This window comes from Protopterus annectens, chromosome 5.part0 (assembly GCF_019279795.1).
Source record: "Protopterus annectens isolate FY-2018-M chromosome 5.part0, PAN1.0, whole genome shotgun sequence".
Classification (NCBI taxonomy): Eukaryota; Metazoa; Chordata; order Ceratodontiformes; family Protopteridae; genus Protopterus; species Protopterus annectens.
This window is the reverse complement of record NC_056735.1, coordinates 285,646,028-285,665,056: the sequence shown is the minus strand read 5'-3', so window position 1 is coordinate 285,665,056 and position 19,029 is coordinate 285,646,028. Positions and strand designations below refer to the sequence as shown.

The following is a 19,029-nucleotide window of genomic DNA, read 5'->3' as shown; positions in this document are numbered from 1 at the left end:
GTTTTCTTAGAAATGTTACTGCGTATACCATCTTTCAAATCTATTTCACAAATGCGTTCGAAAAGTGCTACAGCAGAGTATAGTGGTGGGCTGAACAAGCTCAAAACTTTCAAACCATGTGTTAAGCAAGGTGTATTGCCCATTAACACTGTTAAATTAAGTTTCCGAGTGAAAATTTTCAAATCCAAAATGGCTTTTGCTAAATCAGCCCTTTTGTCGGGCACAAAAGAAAGCCCCCTAGATAAAAAAATCAACAAAACACATATCCAACTGAAAATTGGTATAGTTAAAAACTTTAAAGTCACCTTGAGAGCTCAATGTAATCAAAGGGCTAGCAAGCGAGCCATGGGCTACCTCCTCCGGCGATTCTGCTTCTTCCATTGCTGCTCCTGACGACTGGAATTCTGTTGTGCCAGAGTAGCTTTCTGGCGAGCACCCTGAAAACCCTGTCCATTCATATTATTTGATGTGAACCCTGGTGTTTGTCGTGGACCATCGTCATTTTTGATTCTCTTGCTCCGCCTAACCTGTGGAGATTGGATGTTATTGTCAGAGCCTTCGTGCTCACAAACGTTGTTAAAGGGGCGTAAATCATGGTTAACCTCATCAGTGCCAATGAAATTAGATACGTGTGGAGGTACAGGATAAGCATTGCCTTTTTCATAGGCATAGATGTCCCTACTCAATTTTTTAGTTTTTACTTCAATGCTTCTCTTAATAACCACATCAATAGATGAAAAAATTCGGCCATAATCGAATTTATACCTGGGCAATTCTGTATCTGATGTAATGTTTTTTTCCAGGATTTCTAGTTCACCTTTAAGAGTAGCTACTTGTATGTCATAATGTTTTATGAGGATACCTAGGAATTACATGCCTTGTCTGTCGTATAAGCTAATAAGCTCTAGTTGGAAACTAGATTTTAGAATAAGTCCGACAGGATACTTCCTCTGATGGAGACCCTTAGGTACTACCCTTTTGTTGCAGATAACTAATTTCCAACTGTAATTTCCAGTATTTTAAGAGCTTCTTGTTAAAGTCATTCAAGTTCGCTATTATGTTAGAATTGTTATTGACCGGAGAGCTTGGAGAGTGTAAATTGTCATCTTGGTCCCCAGCAAAAAAGGTTGGGGTTTTTAGATATTTGCCAAAGACAGGTAACATGTTTGATGTATTTTGTAGTTGTCCTTGACTGTCATTTTGATTCAAGCCGTGATCAGATGTTATAGTGCCACTTCTAGTTGCATTGTTCATATTTTCACGGCTTTTTGACACTTGAAAATGGGACAAAGCTTGTCCATTGGGAATTGAGCTGTTTACTGAATTGGTAGGCAGACAGAAGCCACTATTTCTCTCATTGTCAAGTTTTTTAGACAGAGTATCCACTCTGCCTAGCAGTTGTTGCACCAAAAGGGTCAAATTGCCCACAGCATTCGCTTCATTGTTGGTGCTCACAGGTGGATTGAGTTCATCTTGTGAAAATAATGATTGTGAGGAGATCCCTGCACTGTTCGCCATATAACTTCAGAAACTTGAAAACAACACAACCAACTAGTACTCGTGAACACAAAAAGACAGCAAAACTTACAGAAGGATGCAAAAACTGTTTCAAATATTTTTCACAAGATGAACTCAATCCACCTGTGAGCACTAACAATGAAGCGAATGCTGTGGGCAATTTGACCCTTTTGGTGCAACAACTGCTGGGCAGAGTGGATACTCTGTCTAAAAAACTTGACAATGAGAGAAATAGTGACTTCTGTCTGCCTACCAATTCGGTAAACATCCCAATTCCCAATGGACAAGCTTTGTCCCATTTTCAAGTGTCAAACAGCCGTGAAAATATGAACAATGCAACTACAAGTGGCACTATAACATCTGATCACGGCTTGAATCAAAATAACAGTCAAGAACAACTACAAAATACATCAAACATGTTACCTGTCTTTGGCGAATATCTGCAAACCCCAACCTTTTTTGCTGGTGACCAAGATAACGATTTACACTCTCCAAGCTCTCCGGTCAATAACAATTCTAACATAATAACGAACTTGAATGACTTTGACAAGAAGCTATTAAAATACCGGAAATTACAGTTGGAAATTAGTTATCTGCAACAATGCATCAATAAAAGGGTAGTACCTAAGGGTCTCCATCAGTGGAGGTATCCTGTCAGACTTATTCCAAAATCTAGTTTCCATCTAGAGCTTATTAGCTTATTCGACAGACAATGCTTATCCTTTACCTCCACACGTATCTAATTTCATTGGCACTGATGAGGTTAACCATGATTTACGCCCCTTTGACAATGTTTGCGAGGACGAAGGCTCTGACAATAATATCCAACCTTCACAGGTTAGGCGGAGCGAGAGAATCAAAAATGGCGATGGTCCACGACAAACACCAGGGTTCACATCAAATAATATGTATGGACAGGCTTTTCAGGGTGCTCGCTAGAAAGCTACTCTGGCACAACATTATTCCAGCCGTCAGGGGCAGCAACAGAAGAAGCAGTATTGCCGGAGGAGGTAGCCCATGGCTCACTTGCTAGCCCTTTGATTACACTGAGCTCTCAAGGTGACTTTAAAATTTTTAACTATACCAATTTTCAGTTGGATATGTGTTTTGTTGATTTTTTATCTAGGGGGCTTTCTTTTGTGCCCGACAAAAGGGCTGATTTAGCAAAAGCCATTTTGGATTTGAAAATTTTCACTCGGAAACTTAATTTAACAGTGTTAATGGGCAATACACCTTGCTTAACACATGGTTTGAAAGTTTTGAGTTTGTTCAACCCACCACTACACTCTACTATAGCACTATTCGAATGCATTTGTGAAATAGATTTGAAATATGGTATACGCAGTAACATTTCTAAGAAAACTACTAGTAATATAACTCCAGATGAGCTGGACTTTTTGGTGTCTCTGAAGTTACACAGAATTCGGGTAGGGAAACCCAATAAGGGAGGAGGCTTATATTTATGCATGGGCATGATTATATAAAAAAGATGCATGATGTTTTGGAAGATGACTATTATGAGTTGAATAGTGTTAATAAAATTAACATTGCATATAAGCATATCTATAACCGCATTAACAATCTGTTTTTGGAAGGTAGTATCAATTTGGATACACTTCACTATTTAACCATGGCAGCACCAAAGACACCAGTCATTTTGGGTGTTGCCATGGTTAAATAGTGAAGTGTATCCAAATTGATACTACCTTCCAAAACAGATCGTTAATGTGGTTATAGATATGCTTATATGCAATGTTAATTTCATTAACACTAATCAACTCATAATAGTCATCTTCCAAAACATCATGCATCTTTTTTATATAATCATGCTCATGCATAAATATAAGCCCCCCTCCCTTATCGGGTTTCATTACCCGAATTCTGTGTAACTTCAGGGACACCAAAAAGTCCAGCTCATCTGGAGTTATATTACTAGTAGTTTTCTTAGAAATGTTACTGCGTATACCATCTTTCAAATCTATTTCACAAATGCGTTCGAAAAGTGCTACAGCAGAGTATAGTGGTGGGCTGAACAAGCTCAAAACTTTCAAACCATGTGTTAAGCAAGGTGTATTGCCCATTAACACTGTTAAATTAAGTTTCCGAGTGAAAATTTTCAAATCCAAAATGGCTTTTGCTAAATCAGCCCTTTTGTCGGGCACAAAAGAAAGCCCCCTAGATAAAAAATCGACAAAACACATATCCAACTGAAAATTGGTATAGTTAAAAACTTTAAAGTCACCTTGGGAGCTCAATGTAATCAAAGGGCTAGCAAGCGAGCCATGGGCTACCTCCTCCGACGATTCTGATTCTTCCGTTGCTGCCCCTCACGGCTGGAATTCTGTTGTGCCAGAGTAGCTTTCTGGCGAGCACCCTGCAAACCCTGTCCATTCATATTATTTGATGTGAACCCTGGTGTTTGTCGTGGACCATCGTCATTTTTGATTCTCTTGCTCCGCCTAACCTGTGGAGATTGGATGTTATTGTCAGAGCCTTCGTGCTCACAAACGTTGTTAAAGGGGCGTAAATCATGGTTAACCTCATCAGTGCCAATGAAATTAGATACGTGTGGAGGTACAGGATAAGCATTGCCTTTTTCATAGGCATAGATGTCCCTACTCAATTTTTTAGTTTTTACTTCAATGCTTCTCTTAATAACCACATCAATAGATGAAAAAATTCGGCCATAATCGAATTTATACCTGGGCAATTCTGTATCTGATGTAATGTTTTTTTCCAGGATTTCTAGTTCACCTTTAAGAGTAGCTACTTGTATGTCATAATGTTTTATGAGGATACCTAGGAATTACATGCCTTGTCTGTCGTATAAGCTAATAAGCTCTAGTTGGAAACTAGATTTTAGAATAAGTCCGACAGGATACTTCCTCTGATGGAGACCCTTAGGTACTACCCTTTTGTTGCAGATAACTAATTTCCAACTGTAATTTCCAGTATTTTAAGAGCTTCTTGTTAAAGTCATTCAAGTTCGCTATTATGTTAGAATTGTTATTGACCGGAGAGCTTGGAGAGTGTAAATTGTCATCTTGGTCCCCAGCAAAAAAGGTTGGGGTTTTTAGATATTTGCCAAAGACAGGTAACATGTTTGATGTATTTTGTAGTTGTCCTTGACTGTCATTTTGATTCAAGCCGTGATCAGATGTTATAGTGCCACTTCTAGTTGCATTGTTCATATTTTCACGGCTTTTGACACTTGAAAATGGGACAAAGCTTGTCCATTGGGAATTGAGCTGTTTACTGAATTGGTAGGCAGACAGAAGCCACTATTTCTCTCATTGTCAAGTTTTTTAGACAGAGTATCCACTCTGCCTAGCAGTTGTTGCACCAAAAGGGTCAAATTGCCCACAGCATTCGCTTCATTGTTGGTGCTCACAGGTGGATTGAGTTCATCTTGTGAAAATAATGATTGTGAGGAGATCCCTGCACTGTTCGCCATATAACTTCAGAAACTTGAAAACAACACAACCAACTAGTACTCGTGAACACAAAAAGACAGCAAAACTTACAGAAGGATGCAAAAACTGTTTCAAATATTTTTCACAAGATGAACTCAATCCACCTGTGAGCACTAACAATGAAGCGAATGCTGTGGGCAATTTGACCCTTTTGGTGCAACAACTGCTGGGCAGAGTGGATACTCTGTCTAAAAACTTGACAATGAGAGAAATAGTGACTTCTGTCTGCCTACCAATTCGGTAAACATCCCAATTCCCAATGGACAAGCTTTGTCCCATTTTCAAGTGTCAAACAGCCGTGAAAATATGAACAATGCAACTACAAGTGGCACTATAACATCTGATCACGGCTTGAATCAAAATAACAGTCAAGAACAACTACAAAATACATCAAACATGTTACCTGTCTTTGGCGAATATCTGCAAACCCCAACCTTTTTTGCTGGTGACCAAGATAACGATTTACACTCTCCAAGCTCTCCGGTCAATAACAATTCTAACATAATAACGAACTTGAATGACTTTGACAAGAAGCTATTAAAATACCGGAAATTACAGTTGGAAATTAGTTATCTGCAACAATGCATCAATAAAAGGGTAGTACCTAAGGGTCTCCATCAGTGGAGGTATCCTGTCAGACTTATTCCAAAATCTAGTTTCCATCTAGAGCTTATTAGCTTATTCGACAGACAATGCTTATCCTTTACCTCCACACGTATCTAATTTCATTGGCACTGATGAGGTTAACCATGATTTACGCCCTTTGACAATGTTTGCGAGGACGAAGGCTCTGACAATAATATCCAACCTTCACAGGTTAGGCGGAGCGAGAGAATCAAAATGGGGATGGTCCACGACAAACACCAGGGTTCACATCAAATAATATGTATGGACAGGCTTTTCAGGGTGCTCGCTAGAAAGCTACTCTGGCACAACATTATTCCAGCCGTCAGGGGCAGCAACAGAAGAAGCAGTATCGCCGGAGGAGGTAGCCCATGGCTCACTTGCTAGCCCTTTGATTACACTGAGCTCTCAAGGTGACTTTAAAATTTTTAACTATACCAATTTTCAGTTGGATATGTGTTTTGTTGATTTTTTATCTAGGGGGCTTTCTTTTGTGCCCGACAAAAGGGCTGATTTAGCAAAAGCCATTTTGGATTTGAAAATTTTCACTCGGAAACTTAATTTAACAGTGTTAATGGGCAATACACCTTGCTTAACACATGGTTTGAAAGTTTTGAGTTTGTTCAACCCACCACTACACTCTACTATAGCACTATTCGAATGCATTTGTGAAATAGATTTGAAATATGGTATACGCAGTAACATTTCTAAGAAAACTACTAGTAATATAACTCCAGATGAGCTGGACTTTTTGGTGTCTCTGAAGTTACACAGAATTCGGGTAGGGAAACCCAATAAGGGAGGAGGCTTATATTTATGCATGGGCATGATTATATAAAAAAGATGCATGATGTTTTGGAAGATGACTATTATGAGTTGAATAGTGTTAATAAAATTAACATTGCATATAAGCATATCTATAACCGCATTAACAATCTGTTTTTGGAAGGTAGTATCAATTTGGATACACTTCACTATTTAACCATGGCAGCACCAAAGACACCAGTCATTTTTGGGTGTCCTAAAGTACACAAGAAAGTCTCTGATCCACCTTTTAGACCTATAGTTGATGGACGAGGCTCTATTGTATATGCTTGTGCCAAATATGTTGATGGAAAACTAAAACCAATCATAAAAGGGGAAGAACATATTTGCCCAGATTCATGGGAATTTTTAGAAGGCATAAATAAATTAGAATTTAATGCCAACTACAATTTTTTAACAGTTGATATAAAAGATTTATACACTGTTATCCCACAAGATCAAGGCACAGATTGGGTCAGGCATCTATTGTATGCCAAAGGCATGGATAATGATGAAATACATGTCTTGGAAATACTCTTACAACTAGTTCTCCACAACAATTTCATGTTATTTTATGGTCAAGCATATAAACAAACTACAGGCGTTGCCATGGGTGCACCCTGTGGTGGTAGCTTCGCCAATTGTGTTTTAACATATTGGGAACATGATTTTTTATTTAAAAACTATTTGTTCCAACAACATGCTGCCTGGTATACAAGATACCAGGATGACATGTTTTTCATTTGGAAAGGCGATGATACCACAGTTCCAATTTTTATAGAAGAGATTAAATGTTTCACTAACTTTTTGGATTTCACCTTTCAATTTGAAACAGAAGCTATCAACTATCTGGATGTGTACATATCAAAAGACAGAGCCCAGAACAGATTTAGAACAACTATATATAGGAAACCCACATATTCCAATACTTTGTTGCATTTTTCTAGCAGCCACCCCTTCCATCAAAAGAAGGCGGTTATGAAAGGCCAATTGGTCGGGGCATCAAGGATGATTCCTTTCGAGAATGATTTCCAAGTAGAATGTAGTTTACTTAGATCCATGTTCAATAGTAGAGGTTATCCACCCAGACTATTTGATAAAATAAGGTAAGAAGTGGTTAACAAGAGAAACATGGGACATTTTAGACCTATCCTGTTTAATGGATACCATGATTTTATTCATGAGTCGGATGGTGATAGAAATTGTTATGCACAAACGAATTCCCATACTAAAGGCATATTAGACATGGGTGGTCCAACACTTATCACAACTTTTTCAAAGGATGCAAAAACTGTTTCAGATATTATCTATAAGAATTGGGCACTGCTGGCAGAAGATACACACATCAACAAAAAGTTTGAAAAATTGCCACACATTATTTATCGGCATGGCCAAAATTTAAAGGACATCTTAGAACTTCCAAGTAGAATTACAAAAAAGAACATGGGTATGTACAAATGTGGTCACTGTCATCAGTGTCAGAATATTCATGTGGGCATTAAAATAACCATTAGAGATGTTGAATACAACATATTAGGTACATTTAACTGTGAGTCAAAAGGCATTGTTTATGCTGCTATATGCCAACAATGCCAATCCTTTTATATAGGAAAGACAGAAAGGACAGTGCGCCAATGCATATACGAGCATACATATCATATAAGTAAAGGTACCACCAGAAATGCTTTGGCTAGGCACACATTGCAACATCCCACTCACAAATTTTTGTTTGCCATTGTGCACCAGGAACTATATAACAAAAGAGGAGGGCCATGGGCATTAAAGTTAGAAGAAAAGGAATTGTTGTGGCAAATTAGAACTTTTGCACACATACACCCTGGCCTTAATGAATATGCTTCCATTAAATGCATTTTGAAACTTAAACAGCTAGATAGGTAGAGTGGGTGTGTGTGTGGGCGGGGGGGGGGTTAACACAAAAAACATAGCCCCAGGTATTTCATTTATTTAATTATACTACAAATGTTTTATATATATTTTTTTTTTTTTTCTACTTAATACATTTGTATTTTATATTAATTCAAGTCACTAATTTAGTGTCTAGGTATTTAGTAATGAAATACAAAGTAAATAGTTTTCCATAGGAGGAAAGGAATTGAGTTGTTTATTTAATTATTCAATTTTTTTATATAATTGCTTTATTGTTTTATTTATTAATTGTATAAGTATATAAGTCATTGACTGCTTGTGTAACTTTGTCTGAGGAAGTTTGGATACTAGTTCTTATGAAAGCGCTTACGGAATAAAGTTTTGGAAAAGGAGAACATCTGCAAGTTTTGCTGTCTTTTTGTGTTCACGAGTAGTAGTTGGTTGTGTTGTTTTCAAGTTTCTGTAGTTACAGGAAAGAAACAGGTGCAAATGTGTGCTTTCAAATCAGAAAGTTGAGAGAGATGGAAAAGATTGCCCAGATGGCCAATAATTACAATTTCTGGGCCAGAACCACTCCTTATGTGGTAGACAGGTTATCTAGTGCTTACCACTCCCAATGACAAGCTAGAAGGCTTTCCTCCAACACAGAAAGGCTTGGGGGGGGGGGGGCTCAGAAGCATACATACAGTCCTGGATACAGCCAATCTGTATCTGGACTACACTAGTTACAGAAATGGTAGGAAACAGGCTTATAGTTTTTTTTTTTTTTTTTTACAGAAAAGTAGCTAAAACAGCAGAAAAAACAATTCAAATGCAGTGCAAGCTAGCACACTTGAGTATGTAGCAATATTAGACCAGACACAGTTTAAAAAAATGCAATTAAATTAAAAATGACTAAAAACAAGTGCAGAAGGAGTGCATTAGGTAGAATGTGGTAAAGAGATGGGACTGGGGGGAGTGTCCCAGATCAAATCTACAGTGGGGCGGGCAACTGTAAAAGCCACCAAATTTAAACAACAAACCAGAAATAGGGAAGGTGGGTGGGACAAAACACTTTCAGCAGAGATCTGAAAAACTATACAGTGAATCAAAAATAAAAGTGCACAACTCTGAATAAAATTAGTCCAGCAACAATTTACAGTACACAATTCTGAAGAACCAAAAAAATATACTTAGCTCTGTATATTTCCAGATAGTTTGAAAAGAGCTCTGTTAGACACAGGTTCCAGCACTGATATGCAGTACTTGTACTGTAATCTACCACGAAAAAGAAACATTGACACATAGAACTACTTTTCCCCTTCACTGATGTTGGGATATCCCAATATAGTGTACCATCGAAGTAATTGTCTCAATGAACAACACATTGATGGTTTGCATTGTGATATCCCTATAAAATGCAGGAATCCCTGTGAAAAGGAGACAGAAAAAGAGGGAAACTGACATTACACATGGACACGTGGACCATCTTGCCTACTTACACTGCTTATTCCCCCCTTTTCTACTGGATAAGGGACCAGTCCTAGTTAAGTCACAGTACAGCCCGCAACATACCAACACAATAAAGACACTGTCTGCTGTATTCCTCCTTGAAGTTCTGATTATGCGACCATGCATACTCCATCTTCCCTACGGAAAAGAAAATTCTTCATAGGGCCCCATAGCCACCCTCCTTTCTTAAAATGAAACTACAATTTCCTGTTTCTGGAGTTGTTTTCTCAGAAATGCATCAATATCTAGGCTCCCATGACTATGGTGAGGCTTCTAGCTTCTTTATTGTCTCTTCTTGCCTTAAGGGTATTCATATAATCTTCCTTTACTTTTTATCCGGTGTTTTTTGTTGAAGACACTACATCAAATATTACCTTCCTCTCAAATAACTACATCCTTTCTATGAGACTATCCAAATGAAATCTCCAAGAAATGCTGACAGTATTTTATTATTATTATTCTGCACACTGCCTGCTTCTGTTTGCATCCTTATATCATCTGATCTGGCTAACTTCTAACTGCCTTTTCACTTTTGTTGTTCCTACTATTTCTCCATCAACAGTATACTTATTTCATGCATTTCCTGCATTTTTCTTTCCTGGGTACATTTTTTTGTTTTCTCTTTTGTTTCTATTTTTCCAAAAAGGCCTCTGTTAAATATCAAGCCCTCACTCCTGGCTTCCCTAAACATCCATTTGCTCCCTTGAGGTGAGAGCCCTTTGGCCCATTCTCTTTCCTTGGGTAAGATACCTTCAGATCATTCACTCCCCTAGAGTGAGAGACCTTTGGCTCATTTACTTCCTTGGGGACATATCTTCAGCCAATTCACTCCCCTGGGGTGACAGCCCTTCAAACATTAACTTGCCTGGGGTGAGAGGCCTTTGGCCTACTCACTCTCCTGGGGGTAACAGCCCTTTGTTTCATTCACTACTCAGAGTGAGATACCTTTGACTCATTCACTCCCTTGAGGTGAGAACCCTTTGGTTCATTCACTCCCTGGAGTGAGATATCTTTGGCCCATTCACTCCCCTGGGGTGAGAGCCCTTTGTTTCATTCACTGCCTGCACTGAGAGACCTTTGGCCCATTCACTCCACTGCGGTGATGGCCCTTTGGTTCATTCACTCCCTAGAGTGGGAGACCTTTGGCCCATTCACTCACCTGGAGTGAGAGTCCTTTAGTCCAGTCCCTCCCTTGAATTAACTGTCAAGCAAGGCAGAACTATGATGCTGTCATCCATGCTAGGGTCAGGGTTTGCCTGTTAGGCCCTACATCTCCTCCAAGTGCCCTAGGGTTGGTGTGCTGTGGGCCTTCATGAAGTATATTTCCATGCCTCTGTATGCTACATATTCAGTTGGTCCCACACCCTCAAGAAAGCACTGCTAAAAGATTCTCAGTTTTCAAATGGAATTGCAGTGATGGAGAGTGTGTCCAGGCACACACTACCTGCACCTCCCCTCCCCACAGGCACAGACAATCAAGCATAGACTTGTCATTTTCCTCACAGAATAGCTCCTTCAATTCCAAAACCACTAATCAAACACAAATATGTATGCATGTGTGCCGAACGATCCTGGTAAAACTAAGGGATGGATGCACAGAAACACTCATACAATATGTAAAGAAAAGGAATGAGAAAAAAGGGCAGGCTGGTATATAGCAACTCACTAATTTATTAAGGTGAACAAAAATCAGTGGAGTGAAAGAAAAGCTGGAGCACGTTCAAAGGAAATGAGGAAAGGGACAGCAATGTTGAGAAGAAACTACACATACACAGCCGAATTAAATACAGCTGTGAGGAAATAACTGTAATGTTAGAAATGATTTTATTTTATCATCATCATCAGCCCCCTTTTCACATTTTTTCTACATTGAGTTGGGGTATCGTGTTAACTGTCGCCACTTCTCTCAGTTCAGTGCCACACTCCTGCCTTCTTCAACACTCATGCCCAATTGTCGCAGATCTTCATTCACACAATCCATCCACCTCTTTGCTGAATGTCCTCGCTTCCTCTTACCTTCTTCTTGTCTGTCCCAAATCTTCCTCACCAGATTGTCTTCTGCTTTTCTGCACGTGTCCAAACCACCATAATCTATTCTCTTTCATCTTTTCTGCAATTGGAGTTACTTTGGATTCAGTTCTTATATCGTCATTCCCTCATATGTCCCACAGTGTGCATCCCACCACCCTTCTCAGGCACTTCATTTCCATCACCTCTAGCTTCTTCAACTGTTCTACATTTACTTCCCAGGTTTCTGTACCATACAGTAGTATTGGTCACACCACAGTCTTGTACACCTTACTTTTCAGCTTCTTTGGCATTCTTCTGTCATAGAATACACCTGACACTCTATACCAGTTGGCTGCAGCCCCTCTGATTCTATCTTTGACCTCTTCATTCAGACTTCCCTTCTCCTCAACCACCCCTCCCAGATACTTGAAGCTGTTTACCTGTTCCACTGTCTTCCCTTCTATCCCTATTCTCAGCTTCTTCTGATTTCCCCAATTTTCTGCCATTACCACCATCTTATCTGTGCTTAGTTTCATCCCATGTGCCTTCAGTTTTGCATTACATTGTTCCATCCTTTGCTGAAGTTCTAGCTCAAAGTCAGCCTGTAATGCCCCATCTTCTGCATACAGAAACTTTGTTGATCTGTCTCCTCCGACTTGGTTGCTAATGTATTCCATCACCAGTATGAACAGCAGTGGGCTCAGAGCTGAACATTGGTGTACACACACTCCCACTGGGAACCCCTCTGTGAGGCCGAACATTGTTCATACTTGAGTCATTGGGTCCTTGTACATAGCCTGCACTAATTCTGCCAATGTTTCTGGAACTTCAAACCACTGCAGTACTGCCCAGATCAGGTTTCTTGGGACCTTGTCATATGCTTTCTTCAAGTCTAGGAATGCCCAGTTAGACTCTCTCCTCATCTCTAGCTTCTTCTCAAGTATCTGTCTCACTGCAAACATCGGGTCAATTGTGCTGCATCCTGATCTGAATCCGAACTTCTCATCTCCCATCTTACTTTCTACTACTCTGCTTATCTGTTTATCAATCACCATCTCCAGAACTTTCATGCAGTGTGATAGGAGTTTGACGCCTCTGTACTGCCCACAGTTGTGGATGTCCCCTTTGTTCTTGTACAATGGCACAAGTATGTTTATTTTCCAGTCATCTGGGATATGCCTTTGTCTCCATGCAGCTTTTAGTACTCTCAGGAGCCATTTCTCCCCTATCTCACCTAGCACCTTTATCAGAAATGAATTTATGCCTTGCATATGTCCAAATGAAAGGGCATTCTGCATACTCAGTTACTTTGTTAATGGCAGCCACTCTCTGAAAGCTTACTACTAGCTGCCCAAGATTCAGTCATGAGCACTGTGGCAAAAGACTGACCATCAAGATAACAAGAAGGAAAACACCTCAGCATTTTGGAGCCATGGTTCCAAACATATACATAGCATATCAATCCCTATAATAAACCAAGTCTTGGCAGCATAAAAGGAAGATGCCCTCTCTAAGGACAGATAATTCATACAGCTATAAACATAATATCAGAAAAAGAAAGCCAGAGGAAAGGAGCTTCTATGAAAGACATAACCATTACTTCTGGTTCTTGGATTACCTGTGATCTTATTGCAGTAGGCATCCCTCAATTCCAAAAGATCAGTGGTTTGTGCCTGTAGTGGACTGATTCAAGCAGCATCTTCTGTGGTTGTGCAATCCAATCCTGGACTGGCAGTCCTTTCCAAACTCTGAGCAGCAGTAGGCAGATGTCAACCTGATATCACAGGCACAAATCTTCCTGAGGACTCTCTCACCCTTTGCTCTCCTTGCCAAGGTGGTTTCTTACATAGCGAGAGGTTCCTTCACTTCCTGCTTCCAAGCAATCTTGTCTGAGGTGAGAGAAAATCTGGTGTTCACATTGACAGAGAAAGCACTGAGATCACACTTGCATATGTCCTTGTAGCGCAATTTGAGTCACCCTTTTGGCCTCTTTCCAGACTCCAGCTCTCAAAAAGGAGGTCTTTTGATATTCAGCTATTTGTCATGCATGAGACATGACCCAACCAATGCACACGTCTCTGTTTCAGGAGGGTGAACATGGAGGTGGTGCCCATCCTGTCAAGCACTGTGCTGTTGGGGATCTTGTCCTGCTATGAGATACCAAGTATGTGCCTAAGGCAGCGCATCTGGAATACATTGAGCTGCTGCTCCTGTTTTGAGCGCAGAGTCCATGGTTCACTGGCATACAGTAATGTGCTCAAAACACACCTGGTGTGCACAGTGAGCTTATAATTAGCCCATACTCTCTTTGTCAGCCTGGAAAATGTTGTAGTGGCTTTTCCAATGTGATTGTTGATCTTGCTATCAAGTGGAAGTTGTCAGAGATTGTACAGCCTAGGTATACCAACCATTACTACTGGTTCTTGGATTAACTGTGATCTTATTATATCCCTAACACCTTACTAGGTACAATATCAAAACTGTCAGTCTGATAATTCTGGTACAGAGTTGATCATTTTAATTTGAAAACATTTACCATAATTCTTGGATTTCATTTCTATGGATGCTAAATTTACTGGCATTCAAATCTAACAAGAGCATAACATCAAAGTACAAACTTAAATCATGAAGAAAATAATAGTAACATTAAGAATTTTTCATGAATCAGTCATCTGTTATTTTCGGTCACTTAAATTTTCCAAACGCTTCTCAGGATGTATATCAGTCTTCGAAGAAAATGGATATAATTGTCTTCTATATTATTATTATTATTATTATTATCATTATAATGTACACTCAGCATATCTACTTTATAAAAAGAAATACTCAGTCTTGGATAAAATACTAATAAGAGCTCTGATTTTTATCTGTTATATTAAACTCCATCCATCCCGTAGAGGCTCAATTCAGAAATGTGTTGCTTTTAGTGCAGGGGCACAACAGAAGAAAGTTGAATGTCTACTGCACTATAAAATATTCTTTAAAACTGACTATACAAATATTATCAATAACCTTTTTTCTTGGAATTAGAGACAGGAAAGGGCTGTAAAGTCTCTAGATTTCTACTGGAAAGTATTTTATAACTGAAACTATTTCCTTATAAGCATATTCATTCTTCTCTCTATAGTAAATAAAAGCTTGATCCAGTGAGAGAAAATTCAGAAATCAGCCACACACACACACACACACACACACACACACACACACACACAAAGTATTTGACTACTTCCAGTACGATAATATTGTCAGCTGACTGAAATTCCTTTTAGACGAGCATAAGCAGGGATAAGGCATACCAATAAGTGAAACTAGCACAGAACAAATCTAAGGTCTTTTTTCATACTGTACCAATAATAAAGGAATGGGTGAGGATGTTTCTCCATTTGTAGATAACAGGTGAATGACTTTTAATGAGGAACTACTTAATATTTTTAGTCATCGTTTTGATTTTTCTGTACTAAGACCCCAGCAGACAAAATTACTCACTGCAGCAACAAATCTTGAAATATAACCTTCTATAGCTCTTGTAAACAAATACTTAACCAAAGTTAAGTGAAATTCTTGTTCAGCATCTGACAATATACTGTGTATAGTTACATCAAATGGCAGAACACATCAGACTAGGCCTGTTTTTTCTCTTTCAAGACTTCTTACAAAAGGGATTTGTAAATAATTGTTGGAAATGCCTATATTGTCTTGATTCACAAGGAGGGTAACAGATCTTTGTCATCAAACTAAAATTGCTACACTAGTAACTGTATTTAAATAAAAATAATTTGTAAGAGGTCTGCATTTTGAATAAGTAATAAAAAGTATGTGTGCCTGGGATACTAATACCCACAAGAGGGCATTCTAACTATTAAAATAATTCCTAGAGAAAACATTTGGAGTCCCAGGGACAAATAATGTGTTATCTGAAACAGACTATGGTTTCAAGTTAAGTCCAGAGATCTAGCAATGCATTTGTAATGATAGACACCTATTTAACTGCCATAGTCTTTAAAACTGATCACAGCAGATGTATGGGGGTGTTATTTTACGTTAAACAGCATGTATTAAAACAGAGGACACTTTTCTGTACTTCATACTGTCCACATGTCCATACTGTAAAACAGGATTGTTGAAAGTGAAGGACTTAGCGTGCTCAATATTATAAGTACACGTGAACTGTGGGTAGGAGAAGGTTTATGCGTTCTGTATTTCCAAACAGCAACACTTGTGGTTTAAAGGTACAGTTTGCTTTACTGTAGGCACAGAATAAGAATGTAAAGCATAGCACATAAATGTTAAAACCTATAACATAAAAGAGGCATTCTAAGTGTAACATATCATTCCATAGCAGGGTAACACTTCAAAACAAACTGTAGCTTCCAGCTTCACTTCCAGTGACCCAAAAAGGACCTAAATGTCAACATCAGACCTGTGACTGGTGCACTGAGACAGTAGTCCAAAGTTCATGAAGCACACTGACACCCAAGACTGTTACAATGAGTCTGCTTGCACAAGCAGGCAAGTGACCTCTTAAAAATACTCATATGAAGTCTAGAATCAGTCACCTAATTTTCTGGCAAATTCAGATCTGTGCAAAAACATAACATTACTAAACTGAAATTACCTTATCTGTTGGCAGGATTTCATTTTCCATTTCCATTGACCTTGGTCGTAATTTAATTGGTTTGTCTTTAAAAATATCACCAAAACCAAAGCCTTTTATCTTCTTCGGCTGAATTTCTGCTGCAGAAGGCCCATTAGCTCCTTCAGATTTTGTGCTACTCGAGTCTCCACCATCACTCTCGGAACCTGTTGTGTCCTTTGTGCCTGTACAAAAATAATAATTACAATTCCACTTACAATGCAACTACACTGGCACACAAATGACATGCTCCTCAGTTTATTACACAACTTCAACTCTAAGTGAAGTAACATTTTAGCATGAGCACATCAGCTTTTGTTGTTACTGTTCATTGCAAAACACTTTCCAGGAAGTGATTAACCTCCCAGCAAACTGTTCCTGTTCTTACACATATCTCCACTCTTCTGATTAACAAATGCTTAGTAGCATCTGTTTTTGTTTTGTGTTTTTATATTAATAATCTGAAGTGATGTGGCTATGTTCAAGTCTAAAACTGAATTGTTCATACAGTCATCAGGTAGTTATGATGGATGGGTGAAGTGCTATAATTATACATGCTTTGTAATGTATGTACATGTAAAGAAGTTATCACACAGAAACAGCCACTAAAATCTACAGAACGACACACTGCATACTTCCATTTCTCAGCTGTTGGCAGTGATGAAATTCCTGTACTTCTGTTGGAACTGGTCCCAGACATCATAAATTAACAGCTTTCTGACAGTCACTGAATTTGTTAAGTGATTTAAGAATTTTTTTTGTGAAAAAGTCTAAAGTATGTTTGTTCTGCCAACCTCTGAGTTATTTGAACCAAAATATAAGGGCTAAAATTGCCTTGGGTATATAAGGCTAGGTTTCTTAAGACCTTCACAGGTCAATAGCTTACTAAGTACCTATGACCCTGCATTAATTACCACTACTGTAGAAGACACAGTTGCACCCTCAAAGTAAAGATTTCATGCACTACGTTTGTTTTGGTTCCCACCACAACTGACTAACATTTGCTATGTCCTGCATGCTTTTCTTTGATCTTCTGGTCTAACACTCCTGGCTCTTGTCCAGCTTACCTCTTACAGACTAGGGTCCCACAAGCAAGGAAACCTGTATATCTAAGGGACAAGGAAGCAGCCTGAAAGGAGATTAGGGCATCTGCATCACTGCTACTCTGACATCTGTATTTTTTTGTTAAGCTCTACCCACTTTTTCTGCTCAATACCCAATATGCATTTCATAATGCATGCATTTTTGGACTATAATCCGTAGTCTGCACCAAGAGAAGACCTGCTCCTCCCCCAGGTATGTTTAGTTGGTAGTCCATGGTTTACTGTATCAATGTGTTTTAATGCTGAGGTGTATTGCAATGGGTACTTTCATCAATGAATGCTAGGATGTTCATATGTGCGCGCACGCGCGCACACACACACACACACACACATACATATATATATATATATATATATATATATATATATATATATATATATATATATATATATATATATGGTTCACCTTCAGAAGGTTGAACAGCTGAAATCTCGAAATGCATATGGTCGAGACCATATGCTTGAAATTTCAGAAGCTCGACCTTCTGAATGGGGATTGGCATACAGCGCAAAATGGGAGATTTCCCTTTCTGTACTGCAGTGCGATCTCGGAATCAGAATAAATAAGTAGTGGAGGATGTGGGTGGTGCAGGGGGGCTTGCCCCCCTGCAGAAACACTGTTTTGTGCTTTCTTGCTTTTTTTTTCTTTTCCTTTCAGAAGGTCGAGCTTCTTAAATTCGAGCATATGGCTTCAGCCATATGCATTTCAAGATTTCAGCCGTTCGACCTTCTGAAGGGGAACTATATATATATATATATATATATATATATATATATATATATATATATATAGATAGATAGATAGATATACTTTATGAGTCTACTAGTCAACTATAACTATCCAAATCCCAGCAGCTTGAAGCCCACCATCACGTAGTCAGGGCCTCAGGTGTCTTGTAGCTCATATGGGCTGACACTTACACTCAAGGCAAGGCGATGCAGCCAGAACACATATTTGAGTTTCAGCATGGTAAATGCTGCAGCTGTGGGAAGCGAGTGGGAGGGGAGGAAATGTAACTTAATTTTAAGGCAGTGATCAAGAGAAGGATTTAGGTTTGCTTTTGATTTCCTGATTGGGAACTGCTTTTCAGCCAATCACAGCAGTCCTCTTTCTGTTAAAAGAATGCCCATCTCAAGTGGACATTAGTTTTAGCATGTAGAATTCAAGTGTCAAGAGAAAAAACGTGTTGGTGTGATTTTACGTTGTGCTTAACCTTCCTTCCTTTTAAGGATACAAAGCCAGCATTTCCTCTTTTTAATTTTGTTTGGGCTCTCCCTCGTCTTTTTAAAGATGAAATGAACCCCTATTATTTTATTTTTGATTTCCTGGTTGGGAATTGCACTTTTGGCTAAGCAAAGCACTCTCCTATTTGTTAAAAGGATGTCTATCTCAAGCAGATACAAATGAGCAGGTGAACATTTTGCATTGACAAGAAGACACAAAGACATGCTTTGTGCATCTTTGCATGATAGTATGGTTGTGACA

At 38.9% G+C, this 19,029-nt stretch overlaps 1 protein-coding gene across 8 annotated transcripts in view; it reads right to left on the bottom strand.

The window, feature by feature from the left end:
* SH3KBP1 (SH3 domain containing kinase binding protein 1) overlaps positions 1 to 19,029 on the bottom strand; it is a 1,961,420-nt gene that overhangs the window by 456,927 nt on the left and 1,485,464 nt on the right. For all 8 annotated transcript variants that reach the window (XM_044072267.1, XM_044072266.1, XM_044072264.1 and 5 more), the window contains one exon: positions 16,423 to 16,625. In XM_044072267.1, the coding sequence (XP_043928202.1) occupies positions 16,423 to 16,625 (203 nt within the window). The remainder of the gene's footprint in view (positions 1 to 16,422; positions 16,626 to 19,029) is intronic.